This window comes from Mustela nivalis, assembly GCF_964662115.1.
Source record: "Mustela nivalis genome assembly, chromosome: 15".
Taxonomy (NCBI): domain Eukaryota; kingdom Metazoa; phylum Chordata; class Mammalia; order Carnivora; family Mustelidae; genus Mustela; species Mustela nivalis.
Genome location: NC_139034.1, coordinates 43,877,008 through 43,902,037, shown reverse-complemented (window position 1 = coordinate 43,902,037; position 25,030 = coordinate 43,877,008). Strand labels below are relative to the sequence as shown.

The following is a 25,030-nucleotide window of genomic DNA, read 5'->3' as shown; positions in this document are numbered from 1 at the left end:
TTCCAAAAACTACTGCTTTTTTTTCATGCCAAGCTGAACATTACTCTGAAAGTAAAGAAAAGGAGTGATGGAGTGTGGCTCTCAGGCACATAGCAGAACTGAAATAAGTTGATGGTCGGCGTCCTGAGTTATTTTGCAGGGCTCTGTCTTGTACAGGTAGAGTTTCAGTCATTATTAAAAGCATGAGACAAGTACCTCTGCCTGTCAACTGTTAACAGCTGTACGGTAATACTGTGAAGGTTTTGTGAAATTTCACTTCTCCTATATGGCCTTTTCTTCACTGTATGAAGTTATTTTGAAGAAAGACCTCTGCCAAACAAATCCATTGTTCCATCTGCATTGTGTTTTAGAAGGATTTTAGAAAGATTTTTATTCTTTATCGGATTGGTAAAATCACACCAGTGAATTTTGGCACCCTTTGAAAGTAAAGCAATTTTTGGCCAAAGACTTGCAGATAACAAATGCCATTCTTACTTTACATCCAGCCAATTAAGTCACTGAAATACTGACTTCCAAAGCAATGTGATACTATTTAGGATTCTTAAGCCCTTTGATTCATTCATTAACATAATCTATAGCATTTTCTAAGAAATATTTGGTTGGTTTTGCTAAGTAATAAATTTTATTCACGTTACCTTTGTTTTCTTTTAATTGCTATTAAGCATTGTAACTTGAAATTATTCTTTCACTAGAATTAGAGTGGCTTTGCTTGTGAATAGCAAATACACTGTGCTATCATTTTACCATTCTCACAAAAAGCATAGCTAATCTATCAAACTCCCTTTGCCCCTAACACAGAGACTCAGCATTGTCCTTAATACTGTACTTCTAGACAGCTACTATCAGTTAGAGGTAGCACCCAAGATGAATCTTAGAAAGCATCCCTTTTTAGTCCAGTCTCCTCTTTTTATATATTTTAACAATGAAAAATAAAAAATCGAATAAGATCCTCTATTCCTCGAGGAACTTATTGTTTACCTCTTCTTTGTCAAGGGTCTGCATTGCTCTTGTGTTTTGGGGATAGATGCAAAACGTGCAACACTCTTATCTCTATAGTTATAGTTAAACAGTGGCATTTGTGAACATTTGTTTTTAGGTGGCAAAGGTGGGGGAGTATAATGATAAAATAGGTGTACCAAAGGCAAAGACATTACAAGAAGGGAAAATTATTGGCCCATATCTCTCATAAACAGATAGATGCAGAAATTCTCAGCAAAATTTTATAAGCCAAAACCAACAATGTATAAAAAAAATTACATACCACAACCAAGTGAGATTTATTAAGGTGCAGGAGACTGATTAAACATTTGAAAATCACTTAATGGAATCCATTATATCCACAGGCTAAATAAGAAAAATAATTTGATCATATTAATATATATGTTGAAAAGGCATTTGAGAAAATCCAACATCCATTCATGCAAAAACTCAACAAACTAGAAATATAGAAGGAGACTTCCTCAAGTTGATAAGGAATATATACAAAAACTACAGCTGGCATCATTCTTAATGGTAGGAAACTAAATGTTTTCCCTCTTCAGTTGGGAAAAAGGAAAAGCTGTTCCTGCTCACCATTCTTATTCAACATGATGTTGGAAGTCCTAGCTAATGCAGTAAGATAAGAAAACGAAATAAAAGGTATTTAGATTGAGAAGGAATAAATAAAAGTGTCTTTGTTTATAGGTGAAATTATTGCCTACATAGAAAATTGCCCCGAATTGACCAAAAAGGGAAAAAAAAAAAACAGTTCCTGAAACTAATAGGTGATTATAGCAAAATTTCAAGATATGAGATTGACACAAAAAAAGTTAATCATTTTCCAAACACCAGCAATGAACAATTGGAATTTGAAAGTAAAACTAATATCATTTATGTTAGTGCAAAAAAGAGTAATACTAGAATATGAACAAAATCTTATGAGAAAAACTAGAATTTTGATGAAAGAAATAAAAAAAGATCTAATAAAGAAATAGGTATTCCATGTGAATGGAAAAGAATACTCAATATTGTTAAGATGTTTCTTCCTAATTTGATCTAGAGATTCAATGTAATCCTAATCGAAATCCCAGTGAATTATTTTGTGAGTATTGAAACCTGACTCTAATGGTCCTATGGATATGTAAAAGACCCAGAATAGCCAACACACCACTGAAGAATAACAGAGTTGGAGGACTGAACTACTGGGCTTGAACACTTATAAAGCTGCAGTATTCAGAACATTGTTGTATTGGTTAAAAAAAGTAGATCAATGGAACAGAATAGATAGCGCAGAAATAACTCCACATAAATACAATGAAATCTTTAGCAAAGAAGCAAAGATAATTCAGTTAAGAATAATCTTTTGAAGAAGAGGTGCTGGAACCAGTACACATAAACATGAAAAAAAAAAGTGTATCTACATACAGACTTCCAGCCTTTCATAAAATTTAACTAAAAATGGACAGAGGCCTAAATGTAAAATGCAAACTACAGAACTTTTAGAAGAGAAGAGAAAATCTAGGTGGCCTCAGGTTTGGCAGTGACTTTTTACTTTTTTATTTTATTTTATTTTATTTTATTTTATTTTAAGATTTTATTATTTATTTATTTGACAGAGAGAGAGATCACAAGTAAGCAGAAAGTCAGGCAGAGAAAGAGAGAGGAGGAAGCAGGCTCTCCACTGAGCAGAGAGCCCAATGCGGGGCTCGATCCCAGGACTCTGAGATCACGACCTGAGCCGAAGGCAGAGGCTTTAACCCACTGAGACACCCAGGTACCCCTGGCAGTGACTTTTTAGATAGGATATCAAACACATAATCCTCGAAAGAAAAATGTCACTAAGTTGGATTTCATTAAAATTAAAAACTTCTGCTCTGCAAAAAACACTGTTAAGACAGAAGATACACCACAGACTGGGAGGAAATCTTTGCAAAATATCATCTGATAAAGGACTTGTATGCAAAATATACAAATAACTCTTGAAACTCAACAACAAGAAAACAAAGGGTCAAAAGACCTGACCAGACACATCCCCGAAGAAGATTTACAAATGACAAATAAATATATGAACAGATAATCAACATCATATGCCAATAGAGAATTATAAGCTGAAACAGTGACATAACACCACACACATATTAGAATGGCTAAAACTTGAAACACTGGCCAAGACCAAATCCTGGCCAAGATGTAGTACAATAGGAACTCTCATACATTACTGAAGGGAATCAAAATAGTACATCTACGTTTGAAGACTGGCAGGTACCAAGCATCTACGTTTGAAGACTGGCAGGTACCAAGTTAAACATAGATTTTTTTTTTTTTTTTTAAGATATTTTACAGAACACGAGCAGAAGGGGCAGATGGAAAGGGAGAGAGACGTTCAAACAGACCCCACCCAAGCACAGAGCCTGATGCAGGGCTCAGTCTCATGATCATGTAATCTCAACCTGAGCTGAAATCAAGACTCAGATGCTTAACCAACTTTGCCTGCCAGGTGCTCCATGCTAAACATATATTTAACATAGGATTCAGTGATCACACTCTTACTTACTCAAAGGAGTTAAAAACCTGCACAGAAATGTTTATAGCAGCTTTATTTGTAATTGCTGAACTTTGGGAACAACCAAGATGTCCTTTAGTAGGTGAATGAATAGGCTGTGATGCCTGCATACAACACATTATTATTCAGTAATAAAAATAAATGATCTCCCAAGCCAAGAAAAGACTCGGAGGAACCTTAAATGCTTATTAAGTGAAAGAAGTCCATACAAGAAGACTACGTACTGGATGATTTCTACTATATGTATCTTTTTAAAGACAAAATTATAAAGATTGTAAAAAGATTCATGGTTGCCAGCGTTGTTTTGGGGAGGGAAGAAGAAAGAGATGAAAAGTGGAACACAGTGAATTTGAGGGATGGATGTGTGTGAAACTATTCTGTATGACAGGGTAGTGGTAGATATATACTATGTATGCTTCAAAATCCATACAACTGTAGAAGGCAGAGTTGATGATGATGCATCAATATCATCAAATCAGTTGTGTACCACACCTAATGTAAAATGTTACTAATAAGGGAACTGGTGTGGAGGAGAGGGTATATGGAAACCCTGTTATTTTCTGCTCATTTTATTCTGTAAAGCTGAAACTGCTTTAAAAAAAGTAAAACGTGGTGTTTAAAAAATAAAAAGTAAACCATTTAATTTAAAATTAACGTATTTGTTTCATTTATATTAACTAAACAGTGAGCTGTTTTAAATGTCTCATGGAATAAGGGGACTGTATAAACAAACAGAACATCGAACGATATAGCAGATAATGTAATGAGCTAACATTTTCACTGCATTGCAAAAATGTTTTTAACACTGCAGTTTCTGTGCTTACTAAAATCTAAGAGAAATAAGTTTAAAACATAATTCAGGGAAGGTTGGGGGGATATGGAAGAAATCAGCTTATAATGATAGGAATCCACATTATATAAAGCATTTTCTTGCTTAATAATGTTTCAGCTTTCATCATTTTGAATGAATATTACATGATATAGATTATTTTTATATATGAATATCACAAAGTATTTGTCGATTAACTTTTTTTTACCTAATATCAATTGATCTCCATCTATCTTGAAATTCATTGTGAAAATTTTATCAGTATTAATAGTTATGGCAGTGATATAGATGATGCTAAGCATCTTATTTAAATTATGATTTTTATTTCCATTGTAGAGAGAACCAATCTTTTTAAAAAATTTAATCAGGATGCTGATTATTTTCTTAATGTGGTTACATATATCAAAAACATTATTCATTGTATAATTGTGGTTTTCACTTGTGAGTTTTTACTGGCATGTTGACCTTTTGTCTGAGAAAATATATATTCTCTAACAGTATGTGTTAACACATCTATTTTTATATGAATACCTATAACTTAAATTTAGAGATACTATTTTGTACATACAAATCACTTTATTCTGCATAGGATTTAAGATGGAGTATCATGTTAGTACATATACTTGTTCAGGTCTGTTAAAGGTTAAACAGCTGTCTTTTCATCTAACCATATTCATATAATATTGTCAGCACTAATCTACTAGCAGTGTTGAAAGACTCGCTGTTTGAGTGATAAGATTCAGGTGGCATTTTATTAAATTTATAGATAAAACAGTAGAAAGAATGTTATGCTCTCAGAACTAGAGATGACCTCAGGGTAGAAGGTGTCAGTTTTAAGAGGCTTTCCAGGCTAGAAGTAGCAGGTTATAGGGCTTCGGTATTTTAAATTGCATTGATGTTCTTTTGTTGTCTTACTACCATTTTTGTCCACTGTGGTTTTGAGAAATTTGTTTCTTTGACACATAATAAACTCAAGATTTTTGTAGAGGAACTGTACTTTGAGGTGGTTATGAACTTTGGATTCACACAGACATGTCCTCAAACCTTGGCTCTACCAGATAGTAGCTATATGATGCGGAGTATGCTGCATGATCTCTCAAATCTTTTTTATCCTCTTTAGTTATGGGTATACTAGTTCCTCATAAAGATATTATGTGTTTTAAGCACTAAATACATCTTTTTTTGGCTATCCCTGGTGTCAGGATAAGTGCCATAGAAGAGCTGTGGCTATAATAATGTCGTCGTATTGGGCGCCTGGGTGTCTCAGTGGGTTTAAAGCCTCTGCCTTCCGCTCAGGTCATGATCTCGGGGTCCTGGGATCGAGGGCTGCATCGGAGGTCTCTGCTCAGCAGGGAGCCTGTTTCCTCCTCTCTCTCTCTCTGCCTGCATCTCTGCCTACTTGTGATCTCTCTCTGTCAAATAAATAAATAAAATCTTTAAAAAAAAATAATGTCGTGGTATTAGTGATAGTGGTGTTAATAGTGACGATTGTTAATATTTATAATTTAAAATTAATTTGATTATTAATATTGATCATTATCAATATTAGTGGTATTAATGACATTTTCAAGTTAGGGACTTCTAGAATGTTCAGTGGACACCTATAGATTCTCATAATTTTGTCATGTTATTATGTTCAGCACTGTCTGCCATGGCTAGAGTGTCTGTGCTGGTTTCAATACATACTTAGATAATAGAAACTCAATAATGGGAGCAGAGTGGCCAATTTCGCAATGTTCTTATGATTTAAGTGTCATTAGAGTAAGGGGCCTTTGGATTCTGAGGATCACCCAAAGTTTACTCAGTTTTTATTTTAGGAATTTTCCTTGTGATTAAAACAATGGGATATTCTTTAGATGTCATCCAAATTTGTGCTGAATAGCTTAAAAATATTTCAAAATATTGCATTGTAACTACAAAGGAATTCTACTCCAGAGTGACAACTAGGCTGTGATTTATTACAGGATCTTCTTTTAACATTATTTTGTCTGGAATGAACAGAGCAGTTGAAGAAACTCCATCCATCTTTTTGTTTATTTGACATCCATGCTGCATAAATGTACCTCAAAGAAACAATATACAAATAAGAAATTCTCCTTAACAGCCATGATTACTCATCAACAAGATACATCTCTTGGCAATAAAACAAAAGGAAATCTGTCCAGCAATGTCTGTTAAAATTTAAATAAAGCATATTTTTTAAACCTAAACGAATTTTTAAAGCAAGTATTTTAGCTTCGTTTTCTTTCCAAGAGTTAGTGTTACAAAGTATACTGAGGTGAACTGTTCTCTTCAACAAAATTAGACCCATCCCCCAAGCTTTCCTTACTCTTCTAGCTCAGTTGCTGATTACGTATGAGTAATTAGAGGAAATAGAATGCGCCTTTTTTTGTACATATTTATCAAAAACTGGGAAAAAATTGAACATGTAGATTAAGACATTGATAAATATTCCATTGTGCATTCATGCTTTTAGAAGGTGACCTTTTCTCATTCTTTCTTATAAAGAGACTTGTTGGGAGCAGGGAAGGGAGGAATAGAGTAATTGGGGCAGGAAGAATACCTTTGTGTACTTTTTCCTGAGAATGTTAGGACCTGAATGAAGATTCTCCACCCTGGAATTTAAAGCCACATAGCAGTTTGTGAATGAGACACTATGTTATCAACAATTGGTTGCCATCTTTGTTTCTTATCTGAACTTCTTATTTATTATGTTTACATTCAATTTTATTTATTTGGAAATTTGATTTTTCTTTTGTCTTACAGTTAAATACAGATTCTGAAAGGATGGGAGAATTTTGATTCCATTTACTATTCAGTAGATAAACTTTTTCAATATTAGACTGTTGCCAATTCTCAGCTTGCTAACCAGGCGATGTTTTCAGTAACAGAGCCAATCCAGCACCCTCCTCCATGAATTACTGTCTAGCTTTCTGATGGTCTCTGAATAACTTGAATCTTTGTTTGACTTGTATACTTAACATTGACTAAATCGATAGATGCTATAAACTATATTATATTTCAGAATTCATAATTCTGAATTCTTATTGCTCATGAATAAAGATCAAGATTGATCCAGTTGCTTGTTAGATCATAGGGATTTCTTGATCTATTAGTCCTAGCAGTTGCTGGCTATTTAGTTGCATTATATATGGTACTGGAAAGCCCTTTCCAGGCTTTACAAATTATAAAGGTAGATGGGGCTTGGGCTAATCAACATTCCATACGAGCTGCACATCTAGTTTCACAGGAGAGGAGCATGGTGAAGAAGGGATGTAATTAGTGGCACTTGGGAGCTGAGTGTCCATAGAAGGGATGCTATTCCCTGGGCAGTTACTGCTGTCATGGGGGTAGGGGGGATAGAAGAGTTCACTATTAGGGTGCTTTAAAAAATAAAAAAATAAAACCAAAGGACAGCTTTTATGGTACGTCTGGGTTATATAAGAGAAAATGACTACATTTATGAAAGTTTGCTAGTTTTACTCGCCTTATCCATTAAAGATGATAATGTGAAGGAAATTATGGATTGAAAAGGTAGCTTAATCAGATGAGCGTTCTCAACATGTGTGAAAACAAAGATTCTTTTTTTTTTTTTTAAGATTTTTATTTATTTCCTTGATAGAGATCACAAGTAGGCAGAGAGGCAGGCATGGGGCGGGGTGGAGGGGGGCGGGGAAGCAGGCTCCCCGCTGAGCAGAGAGCCCAATGCGGGGCTTGATCCCAGGACGCTGAGATCATGACCTGAGCAGAAGGCAGAGACTTAACCCACTGAACCACCCAGGTGCCCCACAGACAAAGATTCTAAGTGCACTTAGCATGCAAAAAATAACTTGTGAACTAGGATTACAAATAGATCATATACTTGTGTATAAATATATATCTCCTTTCATCCTGTGTACCTTTTGGGTTCGTTGGATCAACTCTTGAACTTTGGGGGCTAAAGGCTCCTCAGTCTGGAGGGCCTAGGTCATCATACTCCTCTGAGTTCTAGCCAGGTATGCTCAACAGTTTCCCTAGGGGATAGAAAATTGGTTCTTGGAAGCAAAAGTATCTTGCTATTTTTTAATGTACATACAGTACAGGAAAAGATACACAGGATACCTATGATTTTAAAATTTCACAGGTACACATGATTGGGGGGAAAAACCTAAAAATACTCTTTAGCCAGCAATAATGAAAGAGAAAGATTGAGAAACATTTTTCTACGCCTGTATCAATCTACATCCTTTGTGGGTATTTTTACTTGGATGTTACTTAAAAGCTTCAAATTCGTTCAAAACTGAAACTGATCTCTTTGCCCACCGCACTCCACCCAAATCTGTTCCTCTGTCTTTCCATTTACTTCAATTAATGGCACCACCTGCGTCTCCATGGCCCCTCTGTCCCATTATCTCCATCCCCATGGCACTGCCCTGACTCAGGGCCTTGTCTTTCCCTGCCTGGATTGTTGTTACCGGTTTTTAAGTTACTTTCCCTGCTGCTGTTCTTTCCCTTGGTTTTTTGTCTTTTATCCACACTGTGCTAGAGGGAGCTTTTTCTAAACCGTAGGTCTCATCATCTCTTACCCAGTTTAAAAACTCCCAATTCTTAGGGATCAAAAGCCTGTTTTCTGGTCTTTTCCAATGTTGCCAGCTTTGTATCTTTCTACTCTCTCTATTGTCCTCCTCAACACACTTATTTTTCTGAGTCACTCAGACTCCTCAAATGTGTCTTCTTTGTCCTCAAGTGTGGCATTTTTCAAATATTGCTCCATCTGCTCGTGGTACGGCCCTTTTGAATTTTCTTTTTCCCTTCCCTAATCCATACAACTTCCTGTCTACCAGTGTTCCAGATGTCCTGTCCTCTGAGGTGTACTTTTTGATTATTTCTATTATACTGTTTGTCACAACAGGGTAAATGTACGTGTGTGTGTGCGTGCGCACGTGCGTGTGTGTGTTTTCCCCCCTACTAAACAGCTTCTTGAGGAACAGCTCTGTACCTTGTTTGTTGTTGTATCTCTGACTCCTATAGCCTCTAGTAGGCATGTCATAAATATGTACCAATTTTTTTAAAAAAATTTAAAAAAGGAACAAATGTCTGGGATTGTTTTAAGTACTATTATTATATAGACTTACAGATTATTCTGTTCTCCTAAGTGTTTATCATGTATTTTTTCCCATAAAATGTTGCGTAATAGATTGGATTAAGCTTATACTTTCTTTTCAAAAAATGTTAATGACTTCAAACAACAATCCATAGATAGCTTTTCAAGTACTTAAACATTTGCAATTCAGAAATAGAATTGACTAATTTTACAATTCATTTACTTCTTACCTACAAAATACAGTATTAACATTAGGTAAGTAGACAGATTACCAAAATATTTTTGACTGTTTTTTCTCCCTCTTGTCCTATCTAGCTAAAAGACACAAAATCAGCAGATCAGAAAACAACACTACTTCATTTTCTGGTGGAAGTATGTGAAGAAAAGTACCCTGATATCCTGAATTTTGTGGATGATTTGGAACATTTAGACAAAGCCAGTAAAGGTTTGTGCTTTCACAGAAAACATTTCACAGCTCTGGGTCTTTAGTTAGTTCGTCAAGACAGAAAGTAACGCCTTTTGTTTGAACATACTTGCTACTTTGCCTCTGTATTTTAAATATGTTTTTAAAATATAAAAGATAGGTAGTTGTATAGTTTAAACCTTATGACTACCTGCCAGCCCCTCCTTCTGCTGCTCAGCTGCCTCCTCTGTAACCATGGTAATGCTTACTTGAGTCAGGATCCTTCACTTGGGGAGGATCATTGTGTCTGGACTAAGCCCCAGTAATCAATGTGCCTAGTTAGCCTAAGTTAAATCTGTGTCCACCCACACTGAAGGTAGAGACTGCATCCTTTGTCCTAGTAGGGACCAAACAGCTAGAAATTCCCTTCAGTCCTTTCTAATGCCCAGCTATCTCATCTGCTTCTGTCCCTACTGGATTTAGATCAGGTTGCAAAGGGTTAGGATAGGACAGGATCTGTTATTAATAGTCATAGTATGATTTAAATGCAATTTTTGATGACTTGAAGATTCCAGTTTTTATTTATATATCCTATTCTGTGGTAAAAATTTTACTTGCTCCAACCACCAATTTATGCATACACATTTCTATGAATATATGCGCACTGACGTACATACTTCTTGGGAGACAACTCATTTGAAATGGTGGGATAGCTGTATTGTCAGTGTGTTGAAAACTGGTCATTAGAAATGGCAGACTATTTTTGTGTTGTTTGTTGTTTATTGTCTTCCTAAAATTAGAACTTTTCAACTTAAGATTAATTCACCACAATCCCCCATTTTAGTGACTACTCCTTCTTAAAAAAAATTACTTTTGTCATTTTCTACTCCTTTTGTTTCTTCCATAAAATGGGGATTGTAACATTCCATCTGCAGAGTGGCAATGTGATTGGATGAGATGTTCTTTGACAGTTTTTCCTGAGATGTATGTTTCTTTGAAGTATGTAACTCATACAGCCAATATATTGAGGTGGCAGGGAGGGTAGGGGAGAGTTAGAAATAATTAGTCTGGATTTTTAAGACCAAAAATAAGCTTTTTACTTTACTTTTTGCTCCTGAATGCTAATGTTGTAATGATGTTGGAATGATTTACTTTGCCCTTGTGTTACCTAAGAATGTCCTTGACATAAGAAGAGAATGACCGTGTGTGTGTACATGTATATGGGTGTAAGTGTTTTAATGGAATTTAGGAAGGGAAAATAAAGTTTTTTTTAATACTAAACAATGAGATAGGGCAAAAGTGCACAGAGGAAAAAGAACATTAAAATAACTCAATAATACTCAAAATAGCTTTTGAGTGATTGATTCATTAATTCAGGGAAGGTAATGTCTCTAAAATGAGATTTCTGAAATTTGGGGATAAAATTTAAGTATATGGGCCAAAAGAGAATTGAAAGTGGGGAAATTGAAAGTGATGCATGGTAAGCATGATAAGTAAAAGAATAATAGATGAAAAAGTTATACATAAAGTCTTGAAACACAGAGAAAGCTTTTTTTCTAGAGAAAAGATAGCTGAGTAGAGTAATAGTTTATATCAACATTATGTCTTTGGGAAGAATTAAATCCATGCAAGCATTTTATGTTAATAACAGTTTGCATTCCTGACCATGTCACCATCTTTTTCTCCTGTTTCTAAAGCTGAACGGTGAGCTGGAACTTACTTCTCTTTCAGATGTACGTGTTAGTATAGAATTTATTTTCCAGCAGTGGTGCTCTAAATTAAGTTTTTAAAATATCATTTATTTATTTTGACTCACTTAATTGTACTTAAAATTCTGTATAAATATTTTATTATTTTGCTTTTGAAAACTAACTTTGATAAGGGCTTGTAGAGCTGTAGCTTGATAATTAGATACTTATGTTTGTTTTCTTTTTTAATGTCTCTACTGGGGCATTCTAGGGCTTCGAGATTTTTCATTTCCATCTGTTATAATGGAGGCATGCATATGTGTATAGGTCAGCAGATAGCATGAATGTGTTACACTGGGAGCAGCCAACTAGAAATTTGAAATGAAAAAGCCATCACTGAGATAGATAGATATAGATGATGTAGATTTTTTTTTTTACATAGTGTAGGTGATTGTAGAGCATAATTTCTTCGTGTGATAATATTACCCTATTAATGAATGAGATTTTAGAGGAATGAATGTAATAGTTTTGGATGAAGTAAGCCTATGTTTGCTTTGGAAAATTTCAGTGCTTTTCTATTATATATCATCATTTAAAAGTTTCCATATTTGAAGTCTCCTCAGTGAGCTATCACATGAATTAAAAAGTACCTTTGTTTTTGAGACATAACAAAATCCTGGCCATTAAGTCCTCGTGGATCAGCAGGGGGATCTTTCATTGCAACTAATGAGCTTACCCGTATGACAATTTTCAAAAATCTACTTCATTAGGGCTGCTTCTTTTCTAAGAAATAATGGCTTACAGCTTTTCTGTTGTATTTCAATGAAAATATTTTGGGTCATTATTGTATTTCTATATACCATTGCAATATTTCTTTTTTTTTTTCTTTTTCCTGGTCTTTGAAGGGTGAATACATTGTTCTCTTGTCTAAACAGCTGAAGTTAATGGACTCCAATCTGTGAAGGTTTTATTGATTATTTCACAATAACCAGCTTCATGATTAACCTTGAATGGTATTTTATTAATGAGTAGAAAATACGACAAAAAAAACTCGGAGAATTTGGGGAGTTAATTGAGGCAAGTTTACAGTGTCACCTCCTTGTTCAACCCTGTCTGTTTCAGGGCTATTGTAATCTCTGCCATATATTTCTCTTCTTCCCTAGAGAGTCTAAATTCTAGGAATGCCGTGCAAGTCCAGTCTAGAACTCACTTCTTCATTTGATAATCAGGTGTTGTGTGATTACTCGGTGTCAGAAACTGTGCCCTTGTCTTGGTAGTAACAACAGGTGACCTCACTGGCATCTAGCTCCTGTCCTAACTGGCTCCTTTTACATTCTCCGGGTCCTTTATTCTTCCTCCTCTTCAATGAAGCCTCTAACTATTGCCTGTGTTATTAGTCTAATACTGAGCCCTTCTTTTTCTTTCTTGCCATAAATCCTGAGGTGATCTCTTCAGCTTCCAAGGGTTTACAGACCATCATTTCATTAATGACTTACAGATCTCTACCCCCGTCATCCCTCCTAAGCTCCATGCTGGCATATCCAACAGCATACTTGCCATCTTTAGCCACGCCACACGCATAGATCACAATAGGCCCATAAAATGTGCTTTTCATTCCTACAGCCATTACCTCTCCTCCCTAAACTTTATTTACTTGAGAAAATCCTTCCTAGCACCCTTTCTTTGGTATCCCTGTTTTCATTCACCTTGTCTCTTTACAGCTTTCATTCACATCAGCTGCGAGCTGTGTGGTAGATTCAAAGTTAAATCTACGGGAAGCTGTGGTCTAGAATGTTGCCTCATACCCTCCCTCATAGAGCAGCTTAAGAGTAAATGTCATTTTCCCTCTGGGGCTTTTTTCTTGGTTGTTCTGGGGAGCGCCACCTAAGTTTCAGTGGGCTCTAGTCTTTTTTCAAGGATAAATTCATAGGCTTTCCAGAAAATCTTAAACCACTGTCTAAGAACTCAGAGTCTAGATTAGAGAGTATTCCTGGAATTATTGTAGATGGAATTAGCTTCTAGAGAATGGGCCGCCTTTGGTGTATTGTCAGAGAGGATTTAATGATTCCCCATTTCTAATGTTTTTTCACTTTTTTCCATTTCCACATGTTTAGCTTTTGGGAGCATTCTTTGATATCTTACATTTGATATTTGTCCTCTCCCTTTTATTGACATCTCTGCTTTTAAGACTGTTTGTTTGCTTTTGGCTAGTAACTCCTTGGTCTGACCCAAATATTTGTCTACTCAAATACATCTCCAATTCCAGTGCCACATGACTTATCAACATTTTATGATAAATGGCTTACTAAATACCAAATGTTTATCTTTTATTCACCTACTGTGAGCACTTAGAACACTTCATTTCCAGGTGGCTGCCACCTGGAAATGTATAGTGTTTGAAATTTCAAATTCATGTGCTCTAACAAGCAGAAAGCATTTTCAAAGGCTCCCATTAACCTTCTTATACTCTACACTTCTAAAAATGCCAATTAAAATTTATTAGTTTGATGTATATATTTTGAATATTCAGGATTAGTTGTTAATTCAATTGCATTTTAGACATTAAGTGTGTACTTTAAGTACATAAAAATATTCATTGTGTGACAGACTTAATAACATAAATAACATTATGTTAGGTCATAGGTTGGGGCCTCTTAATTTTGTGAGATAAATCATTCATCTGGCATTTCAAATTAACTGTAGGATATTAGAGTTTTATGAAAATACTCATTTGTGTGCATTTCTGCCAATATAGTGAAATAATTCGAAAGCTCATGGTGGGGGGGCATTTATAATAAAATAATTGAGAGATGACAACCAAATAAGGTATTGCTTTAACTGAATTATCAATAAAGGGCACAAAAATGTATTCTGGTAGGAGCTGAATTCTGTCCGCCTGTGCCTAAGCCCTTCATATTTGGAAGTCTTAATCTTTAGTATCTCAGATTGTGATTGAATGCGAAAATAGGTGTTTAAAGAGGTGATTATGTAAAACGAGTCTCTTAGGGTAGGCCCTAATCCAGTGTGAATTGTATCCTTATAAGAGGAGGAAATTTGGATAGATGGACACCAGGGGTTCACATGCATGCAGACCGACTGTGTGAGGAGACAGCAAGAAGGTAGCTGTCTATAAGCTAAGGCCATCTTCTTGCTTCAGAAGAAACCAAATATACTGACACCTTGATCTTAGACTCCAGCACTGTGAGGAATGAAGTTTCTGTTGTTTAAGCTACCCAGCCCTTGGCATTTGGGATGCACCTCTAGCACATTAATAGAATAACTTAAGGCACTTTTCCTGCTTAGAGCTTTTCGGCTGTAGAATAGTGTATACAGAATGTTGTTTTATTTGATCAGATCACTTAAAGAAACAGTCATAGCCCTGCTGTGTTAGGTGTTCACTAGTAAGCAGTTTCGGAACATCAAAGGTTCTTGTTCAAACCATGAATTACCACATGAGTTTATAAAATTACAATTATGCTTCAATTCCTTTTTTGAACAGACATAACATAAATTCGCACATTATAAGGAAATATTGAGGCAATCTAAATAAATATATTCATGAATATTCACATTTAATTTCAGAGTTAGATCTATGATATCTCCTAGATTTTATATTAGAATGCATTTGTTTACACAGGTATATTAAGTTTTTGTTCTTTTTTTTTTTAACTCATCTCTCTCTATATATATTTCTTTACCACCTACCTCTGTTTTGCTACTTTATTTTTTTTTTCTTTTAAAGATTTTATTTATTTATTTGTCAGAAAGAGAGAGAGAGAGAGAGAAAGCACACAAGCAGGCAGAGAGGCAGGCAGAGGCAGAGAGAGAGGCAGGCAGAGGCAGAGAGAGAGGCAGGCTCTCCGCCGAGCAAGGAGCCCGATGTGGGACTCGATCCCAGGACCCTGGGATCATGACCCGAGCTGAAGGCAGCAGCTTAACCCACTGAGCCACCCAGGCGTCCCTGTTTTGCTACTTTAATAGTTGTAATTTTATTATAAGCAAGTAGCCAGTAAAGGCTAGTAATACTCTGAATTATCCGTTGACTCTTTTCCAAAAGGGAAGTGTGGATGGATGGTTGTACTTTTTTTTTTGCATTATCCTGTAGAAATAATGAAAACATTTGCTATCTCCTACCTATGTAACCTGATTCTGCGGCTAGATGGTAGAGTTACAAGTTATGTCTGGGAAACTACTTTGTGACTCCTGTGTAATTAGGTCTCAATAATCTATTTGGATAATCTGTACTGATCTAGTTAGCATACTTAAGAATTGTAGAATAATTTTAATGTCACTAACAAGCCAAATGTAATAAATGATAAATTTATTTTTAAAATGTAACTCAGTATAGGTTTGCATATATGTATTAAAAGGGCAGTATTTGTAAAAATTTTCTATTCAAATGAACACTTTTAACATAAAAAGGTAGCATGAAATATATAACTGGGTCCTTCACAAGGTAGCTACAAGATATATGAAAAATACATGTAGTATACTATGAGCTCAGTGTGCTGGTAAGGGGCCACAAGGTGCAAGTTGTCTGTTGGATAGGATTTTACTTAAATTCTCCTGGTTAATTTCCAGGGATTAGCTCTATAGGGTTGGCGTCAAAAGTTTATATCAGAGACTCGCATGTAAGGTTGTATTGCACTGTTGTTCTGTGCAAATATCAACTATTTTGAAAAGCGTCGTAATGGAATGTAGAAAGAGCATGACCAAAGTCCCTCGAAGGATTAAGGAGTCTATAGACTGATGCTGAAGAACACTAGGCATGGAGGAACTACACTTCCAGCTAAAGATTGCTTTTTGAGATACTGAGCTGAGAACATTTCCTGAATTGGCTGCTGCTGGGGCTGATAGATGATGATGAAGAAGAAAAACACATCAGGAAGACCTCTATATCTTTTTGGAGGTTAGCAGACTGAAAGTGGCATCAATACAGCATTAATCTTTTCAAGAAACTAACAGTTTACAGTGTTTGCAGATTTGGGGCCAGCTACGGATTTGAAATAGCTACTGGAACAGTTCCGTCAGTGTCACCTATGAGCCATAGCTCACATCAAGTCACAGGACATCAAGTCACAGGACAGAATCAACAGTGACAAGCAAGGTCTCAGAGCTCTTCTAGACGGCTGGCCACAAAGCAGTATTTACGGCCCCTCAGTGTTGCAACAGGAAGTGGGAAATTATAAACAAGGCGGATGGAAGAAGATTTCAGAATGAGAGCGTTCTGAAGGATAGCTTACCATAACAAATCTGTGCGCTCTGAGGAAGCCTAAGCAGGGGATGAAACACGCTCCCTCACTGCAATCTGCTGAATGTCGCTGCTCACAAGGTCGCCATGTCACCAGCTGGGTGGAGTGCTATGGGGGGGCTCAGATGCTACAGGCAAATCTGCCAGCTGCTCCCAAGAAACCAGGCTGTGTGTGACTTGCCGAGTCTTGAAATAATAGTTGTATGAGCTTCATAGGGTTGCCATAACGGATGAACACACGCTAGGTTCCTTTAACCAGTAGAAGTGTATGAATTTATTCTCTAATTATTCAGGAATATAGCAGTCTGAACTCAAGGTGTTGGTAGCATGGGTTCCTTCTGAAGTCTCTCAGGAAGAGCCATCCTGTGCTTCTCTCATAGCTTCTGGTGGCTGCCAGCAACCCCTGGTGTCCTCTTCTCCTCCATGTCTCTGTCTCTCACCTCTCTTTGTAAAGACACCAGTCATTTGGTTTAAGGCCTCCCTAAATCCAGGGTGATTTCATCTCGAGATTCTTAACTGATATTCTTTGCAGACATCCTATTGCCAAATAAGTCACATGCTGAAGTGCTTTGTGGCCATGGATTCGGGGGTGAGAGGGCTACTACCCAACTCCCTGTAGTCGTCCTTGTCCTCACTCCCATAACTGCATGCAAGTAGCACCAGTCTCTCTGAGTGTCACGAAATGGTGAAGCAGTTACACAGATCGACATACATATGGAAAGCAGTTAGCATGACGTCGTGAAATGTTTTGGTGTTTAAGGGTTATTGTTGGTGAGCTTCTGAAATACCCTTTTCTTTCATCATCACATGCAAATACTAAAGCATTTAAAACTGAAATCCATCATATGCCTCTGAAGGTAAGGAATTTTCATTAACAAGCAGTGATAATTACAATAACCCCAATAAATAATTTCAGTGGGCAAAATAAAAAATGGGATCCCCATGAGATTTTGGAGACGTTATATTATGGAGGAAGTTGTTACAGTCCCAGAGTCTGAAGTTAGACCACTGGGGTGCAAACCCCACCTCTGCCCATTGCTGGAGGTGTAACTTTGGATGAGTTCCTTATCCCCATTGGGACTCAGTGTTCTTACCTGAAAACGGGAACAATAGTTGTATTTCATTCAGAGGTTTGTTGTAAGCTTATAGGTTAATATATGCAAATAAATAGTTGTATGTATATATGTGCAAATAGTTAATATGTGCAAATAGTTAAATAGTTGTATAGCACACCATAAGGACTATGTAAATATTCTCTGTATTTGCTGTAGTTGTAGCTGCTGTTTTTCAGTGATTATTTCTTACTGACCCACAACTGCCTATTTCGTCAGTAATAATGCAGATAAACATGAGTCTCTGTGATAAGCAAGAGTCTCTGTGAATAATATAATTATGTCATTTTAACATGTATTCTCAATAGTTATTTGAACAGATCCCGACTGTGTCTTGCCTGAAACTTATGTAAGCTTTTGAATTTCATGGATCTGTGTCATTGAAAAATTTATTTACTTTTCTAAAAATTAAAGAACGATATACACATAGGAAATTGCACATATCTTAAGTGCACAGCACAATGCATTTTCACTGGTTGAACATCCTAGCATAGGGAAAGGAATTTGGAAAATGAGTTCTACTTTCCTTCCTCTCCTGCAGCCTGAGTCACTATTTTTATTTCCTGTTTTGAACTTTGATAAAAAAAGATTTCTTTTGAAAGAGGGCTTCTACTATTAAAAAGCAGTAAAAAGTAGCTAGGGTCCAACAACTCTTCAACAACTTGGAGCTTATTTTTTTCTGGAAACTTTTGCATGTCATTTAAAAAATAGATTTACTAGCTTGGAATTATTAAGGAATTAGTTAGTTGGAAATGTTTTCCATTTCCACATGAAAATGTGAAATACAAACGAACACTTAAGATAAAATGTTGTGGGATGCCTGGGTGGCTCAGCCGTTAGGTATCTGCTGTCAGCTCAGGTCATGATCCCAGCGTCCTGGGATGGAGCCCCACATTGGGCTCCCTGCTCAGTGGGAAGCCTGCTTCTCCCTCTCCCACTCCCCCGCTTGTGTTCCCTCTCTCACGGTCTCTCTGTCAAATAAATAAAAAAAAAAAAAAGATGTTGCAAGTGATAGAAACATCAAAAAAGATATTTCTTTGCCTACATAGAAAAACCTAAAGATAATAGGTTCTGGATAATCTTCCCCCCTCCCCTCAGAAGAGGTCATCTTCAGATATAGATTTAAATCGATCAGCAGTTGGACTCTTGTCATGTAAGCACATGTGTCCTGTTTCTCAGCAGCTGTCTGTCATACTATGTATTTGAAGGAAAAAAAGTATTAGGGCTCATTTATGGTTTTGGGTATGTTTTGACCTTACAAGGAAAGAAGTCTTTCCAAAAAGTTGATTGAATTCTCACGGCGTAGCAAACAGGATGCTAGGCATTTGCATCAATAAGGATCAGACCTGAATTTGACAGTGAAAAAAATAAGATGGACGCCTTTGTTTTTTTACGAGCCATCTCATGAGTGCCTCCTCTGTCCAGGCACAATTTGGAAGACGGGATAGGGCTGTGAGCATAAAAGAAAAGTGTCTGCTCTAACTTGATGTTTTATGGAACATCTGCCACAGGAAGAAGTGCGCGTGTATTATGTCATATGGTGAGCTCTGGAATTCCAGGGCAGGGTTTTGTTTTTTTCCCCACAATTAAGGCTGAGTGGTCAGAGAAGTCCCCAGAAAGAAGGTGGCCTTTGCGAAAAAATGTGAAAGAAGTGGGAGGAGGAGGCAAGGCAATCTGGGTGTCAGAAGCATTCTAGTCAGTAGAGCCCTAGAGAAGTCCCAAGAGAGGCAGGTGAGACTGGAACAGAGGGAGGGCATGAGAGATGAGGTCAGAAAGGTCACAGATTCTGTAAGACAGGACTCCTCGTTAGACAGATTTTGACTTTACTTTGGCGGGGGGGAGCATTAGAAAGGTTTCGAGCAGAAGATTGACATCTGACTTGTATTTTCAAAGGATTGGTTTGGCTTCTGCTTTGGGGAAAAATCCAGAAGAACAATGGCAGAAGCAGTGAATCCACTTAGATGGTGTAAGGATCATCCAGGGAGGAAAGCATGTTTGCTGGGACCAGAAGGAGGGAGCAACAGCGGTGGGAAATATTCTGATTTTGAACGTAGAACCAACAGGACTTTATGAGTGGGTGTGTTGGGTATAAGAGAAAGAGGAGTCATAACACAAATTGTTTACTGAGGTGTAGACGCAGATTCAAAGAGGAAAATGTGGCACGGCTTGGTGGCTCAGTGGGTTAAGCCTCTGCCTTTGGCTGGGGTCCATGATCTCAGGGTCCTGGGATGGAGCCCCACATCTAGCTCTCTGCTAAGCAGGGTCCCTGCTTTCCCCTCTCTCTGCCTGTCTCTCTGCCTACTTGTGATCTCTCTGTCTGTCAAATAAATAAATAAAATCTTAAAAAAAAAAAAAACAAAGAGAAAGATGAGTTCCAATTTGAAAATGTGAGTTTAAGATGCCCATGAAATATTAAAGAAAGGTTCAATAGGCATTTGGCGTTCAGCGGAAGGATATGGGCTGGAGGAAAAATTTGCAATTTTTCAGGTCTAGAGATAATGCAGTCTAGGACATGTTAGGCTGCGTGGTCTCTTGTAGTCATATGCAGAAGTTTATCTTAAAATTTGCACATCGTCTAATCTGTATTTAATATTTACCATAGGACACAGTAGAAATGGTAACATCTCCCTCCCATACACATGCACACAAAAGCATTATCCCGAGGGAGTGTTTTGAATAACATGACAGATGTCTCTAGGATGGACCTCTTTTGTGTCCCGTTTACTGTGATCTTGACCATCTTATTTGTAAGAAGGAATTTTCAAAATCTCATAAACATGGTCTGTTGAAGGGTTTGTTTTTACTATCACTACTGGTTTCTTTTTTCTTTAAGATTTTAAAAATTTATTTGACAGAAAGAAATTACAAGTGTAGAGAGAGGGGGAAGCAGGCTCTCTGCCCAACAGGGAGTCCAATGCGGGGCTTGATCCCAGGACCCTGAGATCAGGGCCTGAATCCAAGGCAGAGGCTTAACCCACTGAGCTACCCAGGCACTCCACTACTACTGGTTTCTAAAAAGCTGACTGACCTTTAACACTCTTCATGATTGTAGAGCACAAGGCTGCTTCTCTCCGCCAGATCGGAGAGCAGGGGAGGAAGTGGAGGGTTCAGAAAACCGACCTGAGCTAGGCCCTTGCACTGGGCTGCGTTCACCCTCTCACCTCTGCTTGCTTTCTACCTTTCCTCTTTCCAGGTTCCATAGTAGACATAGGCCATTCTCTAGCAGCATGATGTTAAAAAAATAAAATAACCACAAAATTCTCATTGCATATAGTACAGTAAATTAGGAAATGCAAGTTAGGACAATTTAGTGTCAGGGGTCCCATCAAGAATGAGAACAATGGGATGGAAGGAAGACAGCAGAGGAAGGCCAGGGCTTAATGAGGATAACTGACCCTTCATTCCCCACTGCCTCTTTCAGTTTACCTTTGTCTGTGGCGATTTATTTTGAGTTTGTGCTTTTCTGTCCTCCGGTTTCAGTTGTATGTTTTCTCAAAATAATCATGGGTTTCACAATGCTATTCTAGAACTTAGATTTTTGTTAGAGGCCCACTTAATGTGGAGGTTTTTAAAATTTGCTGAGGTTTTTATCCATCTTGTCTAAATTTATTTATTTATTTTTTTAACTTGCATTTATAAAATATTCTTAGAGTTTCATAAAATACCTTTATTTGATTGGGAGCCTGAAATGCCTTTTTTTTTTTTTTTTAAAGATTTAATTTATTTATTTGACAGACAGAGACCACAAGTAGGCAGAGAGAGAGGAGGAAGCAGGCTCCCTGCTGAGCAGAGCACCGGATGCGGGGCTCAATCCCAGGACCCTGAGATCATGACCTGAGCCAAAGGCAGAGGCTTTAACCCTCTGAGCCACCCAGGTGCCCAGGAACCTGAAATGCTTTAATGCCTAGTTTGTTGCCCTCTCAAAACTACTGTGTTTATGAGTACAAAATGGTTCATTTAGGTTTGAATTGTTTAATGGTAATAAGTTGTGTAAGCCTTCTTTAAAGAGATCGCCTTTCCTGGAATGTTTTCATGATAGGTAAGAATGAATGTGATACTTCTTAGGATGCTTGTTATAAAATAATAACCAGCATCTCCAGGAGATATTCACAGAGGATTGTTATTTAATTGTAAAAATTACATAGGCCTACGTAATTTCTACTCTCCTTTCTTGAAATCTTAGCAAATGGCGGAGGCCATAGCATTACAGAAAGTCTATACTTTACTTTAAACTTAAACACTTATGGTTGTGACTTTTAACTTTTTTACTTAATACCTCTAATGCATAATTATCATAATGACAAGGCACTGAAGATAAATCTGTGTGCTGAATTTTAAGGTTTTAGATATTTACTCTATTAACCTCAAGAGGTGAAAGCTAAAGCCAAAATTCATTCCTTCAGCAAATATTTGAGTGTCTGCAGTATGTTATGTAATTGAAGATACAAAAATAAATAAAATATGGTATCTTCCCTCAAGGAATTTGTGGTCATTTGGGAGAGGAAGGCACACACAAAAATAAAAGTAATGGAGTGTAGTAATTGCAAAGATAGAGATAATTACCAGGTATGATGGGTGGGGAGGGCACCTCACTAGGGGGCCTAGCTAGATTTTTTTAACCCTTTTTATTATGTCTGAGTAGGATTGATCGAGGGGTGCAGTAGACAAGGCAAATAGACATTTTTTCCAGTGTCAGTACCGACAGAGTGCATGAAGAGGGGCTGGGGGGGAGGGAAACTAAAAAGCAGGGTGTCGTTCTAGAGTAAAATGTAGCAGCAGAGCAAGAAATAGTCAAGGCAGCTTGTGGGTGGAGCTCAGATGTCCTGAAAGCAGTTAACAGGCTGACTTGAAGCCATGTTTAAATTAGTGTTTGGAAACTCCTAAGTGCAGTGTGGAGAAGGCAGAAACACAGTTCATGGTTCTGCTGTTCACCAGGATGCGGAGATTGCAGATGGGCGGTTGCCTAGGGGCTGATACACGTGACATCTGAGGTGACTGAGAGACATTCCATTGATTGAATATTAACTGAGTAAAATGCAAACGTGGAAAGTGCCCTTAAAATAATCCAGTCAACTCTGTTTGAGGACGGCTGTGTTTTGTTACTTACAAGTAATGGAAGAGAATAAAAAAGATTAATTTCTTGGTCAAGGAATGTGACAGTGTTGAAAGATAAAATTCATACACAGGTCACATACAAGGACACCAGTAAATTAACACTTCTTTGAGGGTGTACAATTTAAAACTCTGCTGTAGTTGGGATTTCTAGTACAAAAAAAAAAAAAAAAAAAATATATATATATATATATATATATATATATATATAATCACTGAGCTCAAAGAACTTGACAGTTACAAACAGTGCAGTTAAAATTATGTTTGAAGATGTATAAAGGAATTATCTGTGGAAATAGAATTGCTGAAAAAGAAAGACACCGAAGAAGTTCTTATATATTCTTTGGTTTTCCCTGTTGGATGGCCCAGACATGATTAGCCTACAATTTGCTCACATCCTTCTCTCTCACAAGTGTGCTTTGGTCCTTGCTTAAAAACCAGTGAAAGTTGGTTACTTACTCTTAAATCCTCTTAAACATAATGTACAAATAGTGTAACCAGAGACAGCTGATGAAGCATAAATAATGGCTTAGTGGATTTTCTAACTGTAGAGTAGCTGCAAGAAGCATTTTTAAAGACAACTTGCTTACTCTTTATCACGTCACCATTAAATGTTTGAATATGCCCAAACAGTCCTAATATTTTATCCTTCCAATTAGCAACTTTCCCTTTTTAGAGTGACTTCTACAACACTGTTCCTGGCCTGATCACGATGATTCTTTTTACTTTTTCTCTGAGTCTGCTATTACTTCTTTCAGCCTTTAAGCTCTTCATTTCTTACTGAGTGCTAAGAGTAACACTGCATCATGCACTCTCTTAAAAAAAAAAATTCTTTATCCTATGTTACCGCATTTGATCTTTTATGAAATGCTTATAAGCTAAAAATAGGAGGTAGGATTCTTCCCATTTCACTGGTGTGAAAATAAAGCCAGTGAGAAATTGCTTCAAATCACAATGACCTGCTAGGAAACAAAGAATTGGATCACTTCCTATAGGCTTCTTAGGCCTTTCTCTCATCGCCCTGGGAAGTGCTCATCACTCACCAGGATGGCTCTTCAGAGGGCAGCCCACATCGGGTTGTTAGACCCTTCTGAGCAGCACAACTCATGAATCAAAAAATTTACTTTTTTTTTTTTTTTTTTTTTTTTAAACACCTCCTCACAGTCACTGGGGTTCTGCCTTTTCTCCAGACATGTACTTCTATATATCCAGGTGATATATTAGAAATACGTGTTTGGTCATTTTCCAGTTTCCTGGTATAGAGGACCTAAAACCTAGACTTTTTTAAGTGATAAAAATGTGTTTTGTATGCTAATGAGATGACTCAGGCAGATGGGGTAAGAGAGGAGGAACCTAGATAGCTCCAGGATGGGGTGCTGGTCACCAGAGTCAACAAACATATGATTAGAGGGTTAGAATTATCAGCCTACCGTCTGACCTCTGGGGGATGGGGAAGGGGGCTGGTGATAGAGTTGAGTCACCACTGACCAATGATTTGATCAGTTGTCTTCATGTCATGAAGCTTCAGTAAGAACTCTGGAACAGGGACACTGGGTATATTCATAGAAGCCATGGAAACTGTACTACCTCCCTACCCCCATTCTTTGCTGTATGCATACCTTCCCTTTGGCTGTTCCTGAATTGCATCCTTTATATTAAAACTGTAATAACAGATATAGTGCTTTCCTGAGTTCTGTAAGACACTAAATGACAGAAAATAAGTGGGAGGAGGGGCATGGAAATCCCTGACTCTAGCCAATCCATCAAAAGTGTGGGTTATGGGTGATCTCTAGGTCTTGGGATTGTTTTCTGAAGTGAGGGCAGTCTGTTGAGGCTGAGGCCTTAAACTCCATGAAGTCTGCGTTAACTCTAGGTACTTCCTGTCAGAATTGAAGTAGAAGATTACCCAACTGGTGTCCACAAATCAGAGAATTGATAGGATAGTTATTGAAACATTGTATTAGGTGTCAGGGGGAAAAAAAAAAAGGAAAGAAAGAATCCAACTGTGTTC

At 37.2% G+C, this 25,030-nt stretch overlaps 1 protein-coding gene across 1 annotated transcript in view; it reads left to right on the top strand.

The window, feature by feature from the left end:
- Positions 1-25,030, top strand: part of DIAPH3 (diaphanous related formin 3) — a 497,180-nt gene that overhangs the window by 280,133 nt on the left and 192,017 nt on the right. The window contains exon 22 of the mRNA XM_082700281.1: positions 9,769-9,898. Coding sequence (XP_082556407.1) covers positions 9,769-9,898 — 130 coding nt within the window. The remainder of the gene's footprint in view (positions 1-9,768; positions 9,899-25,030) is intronic.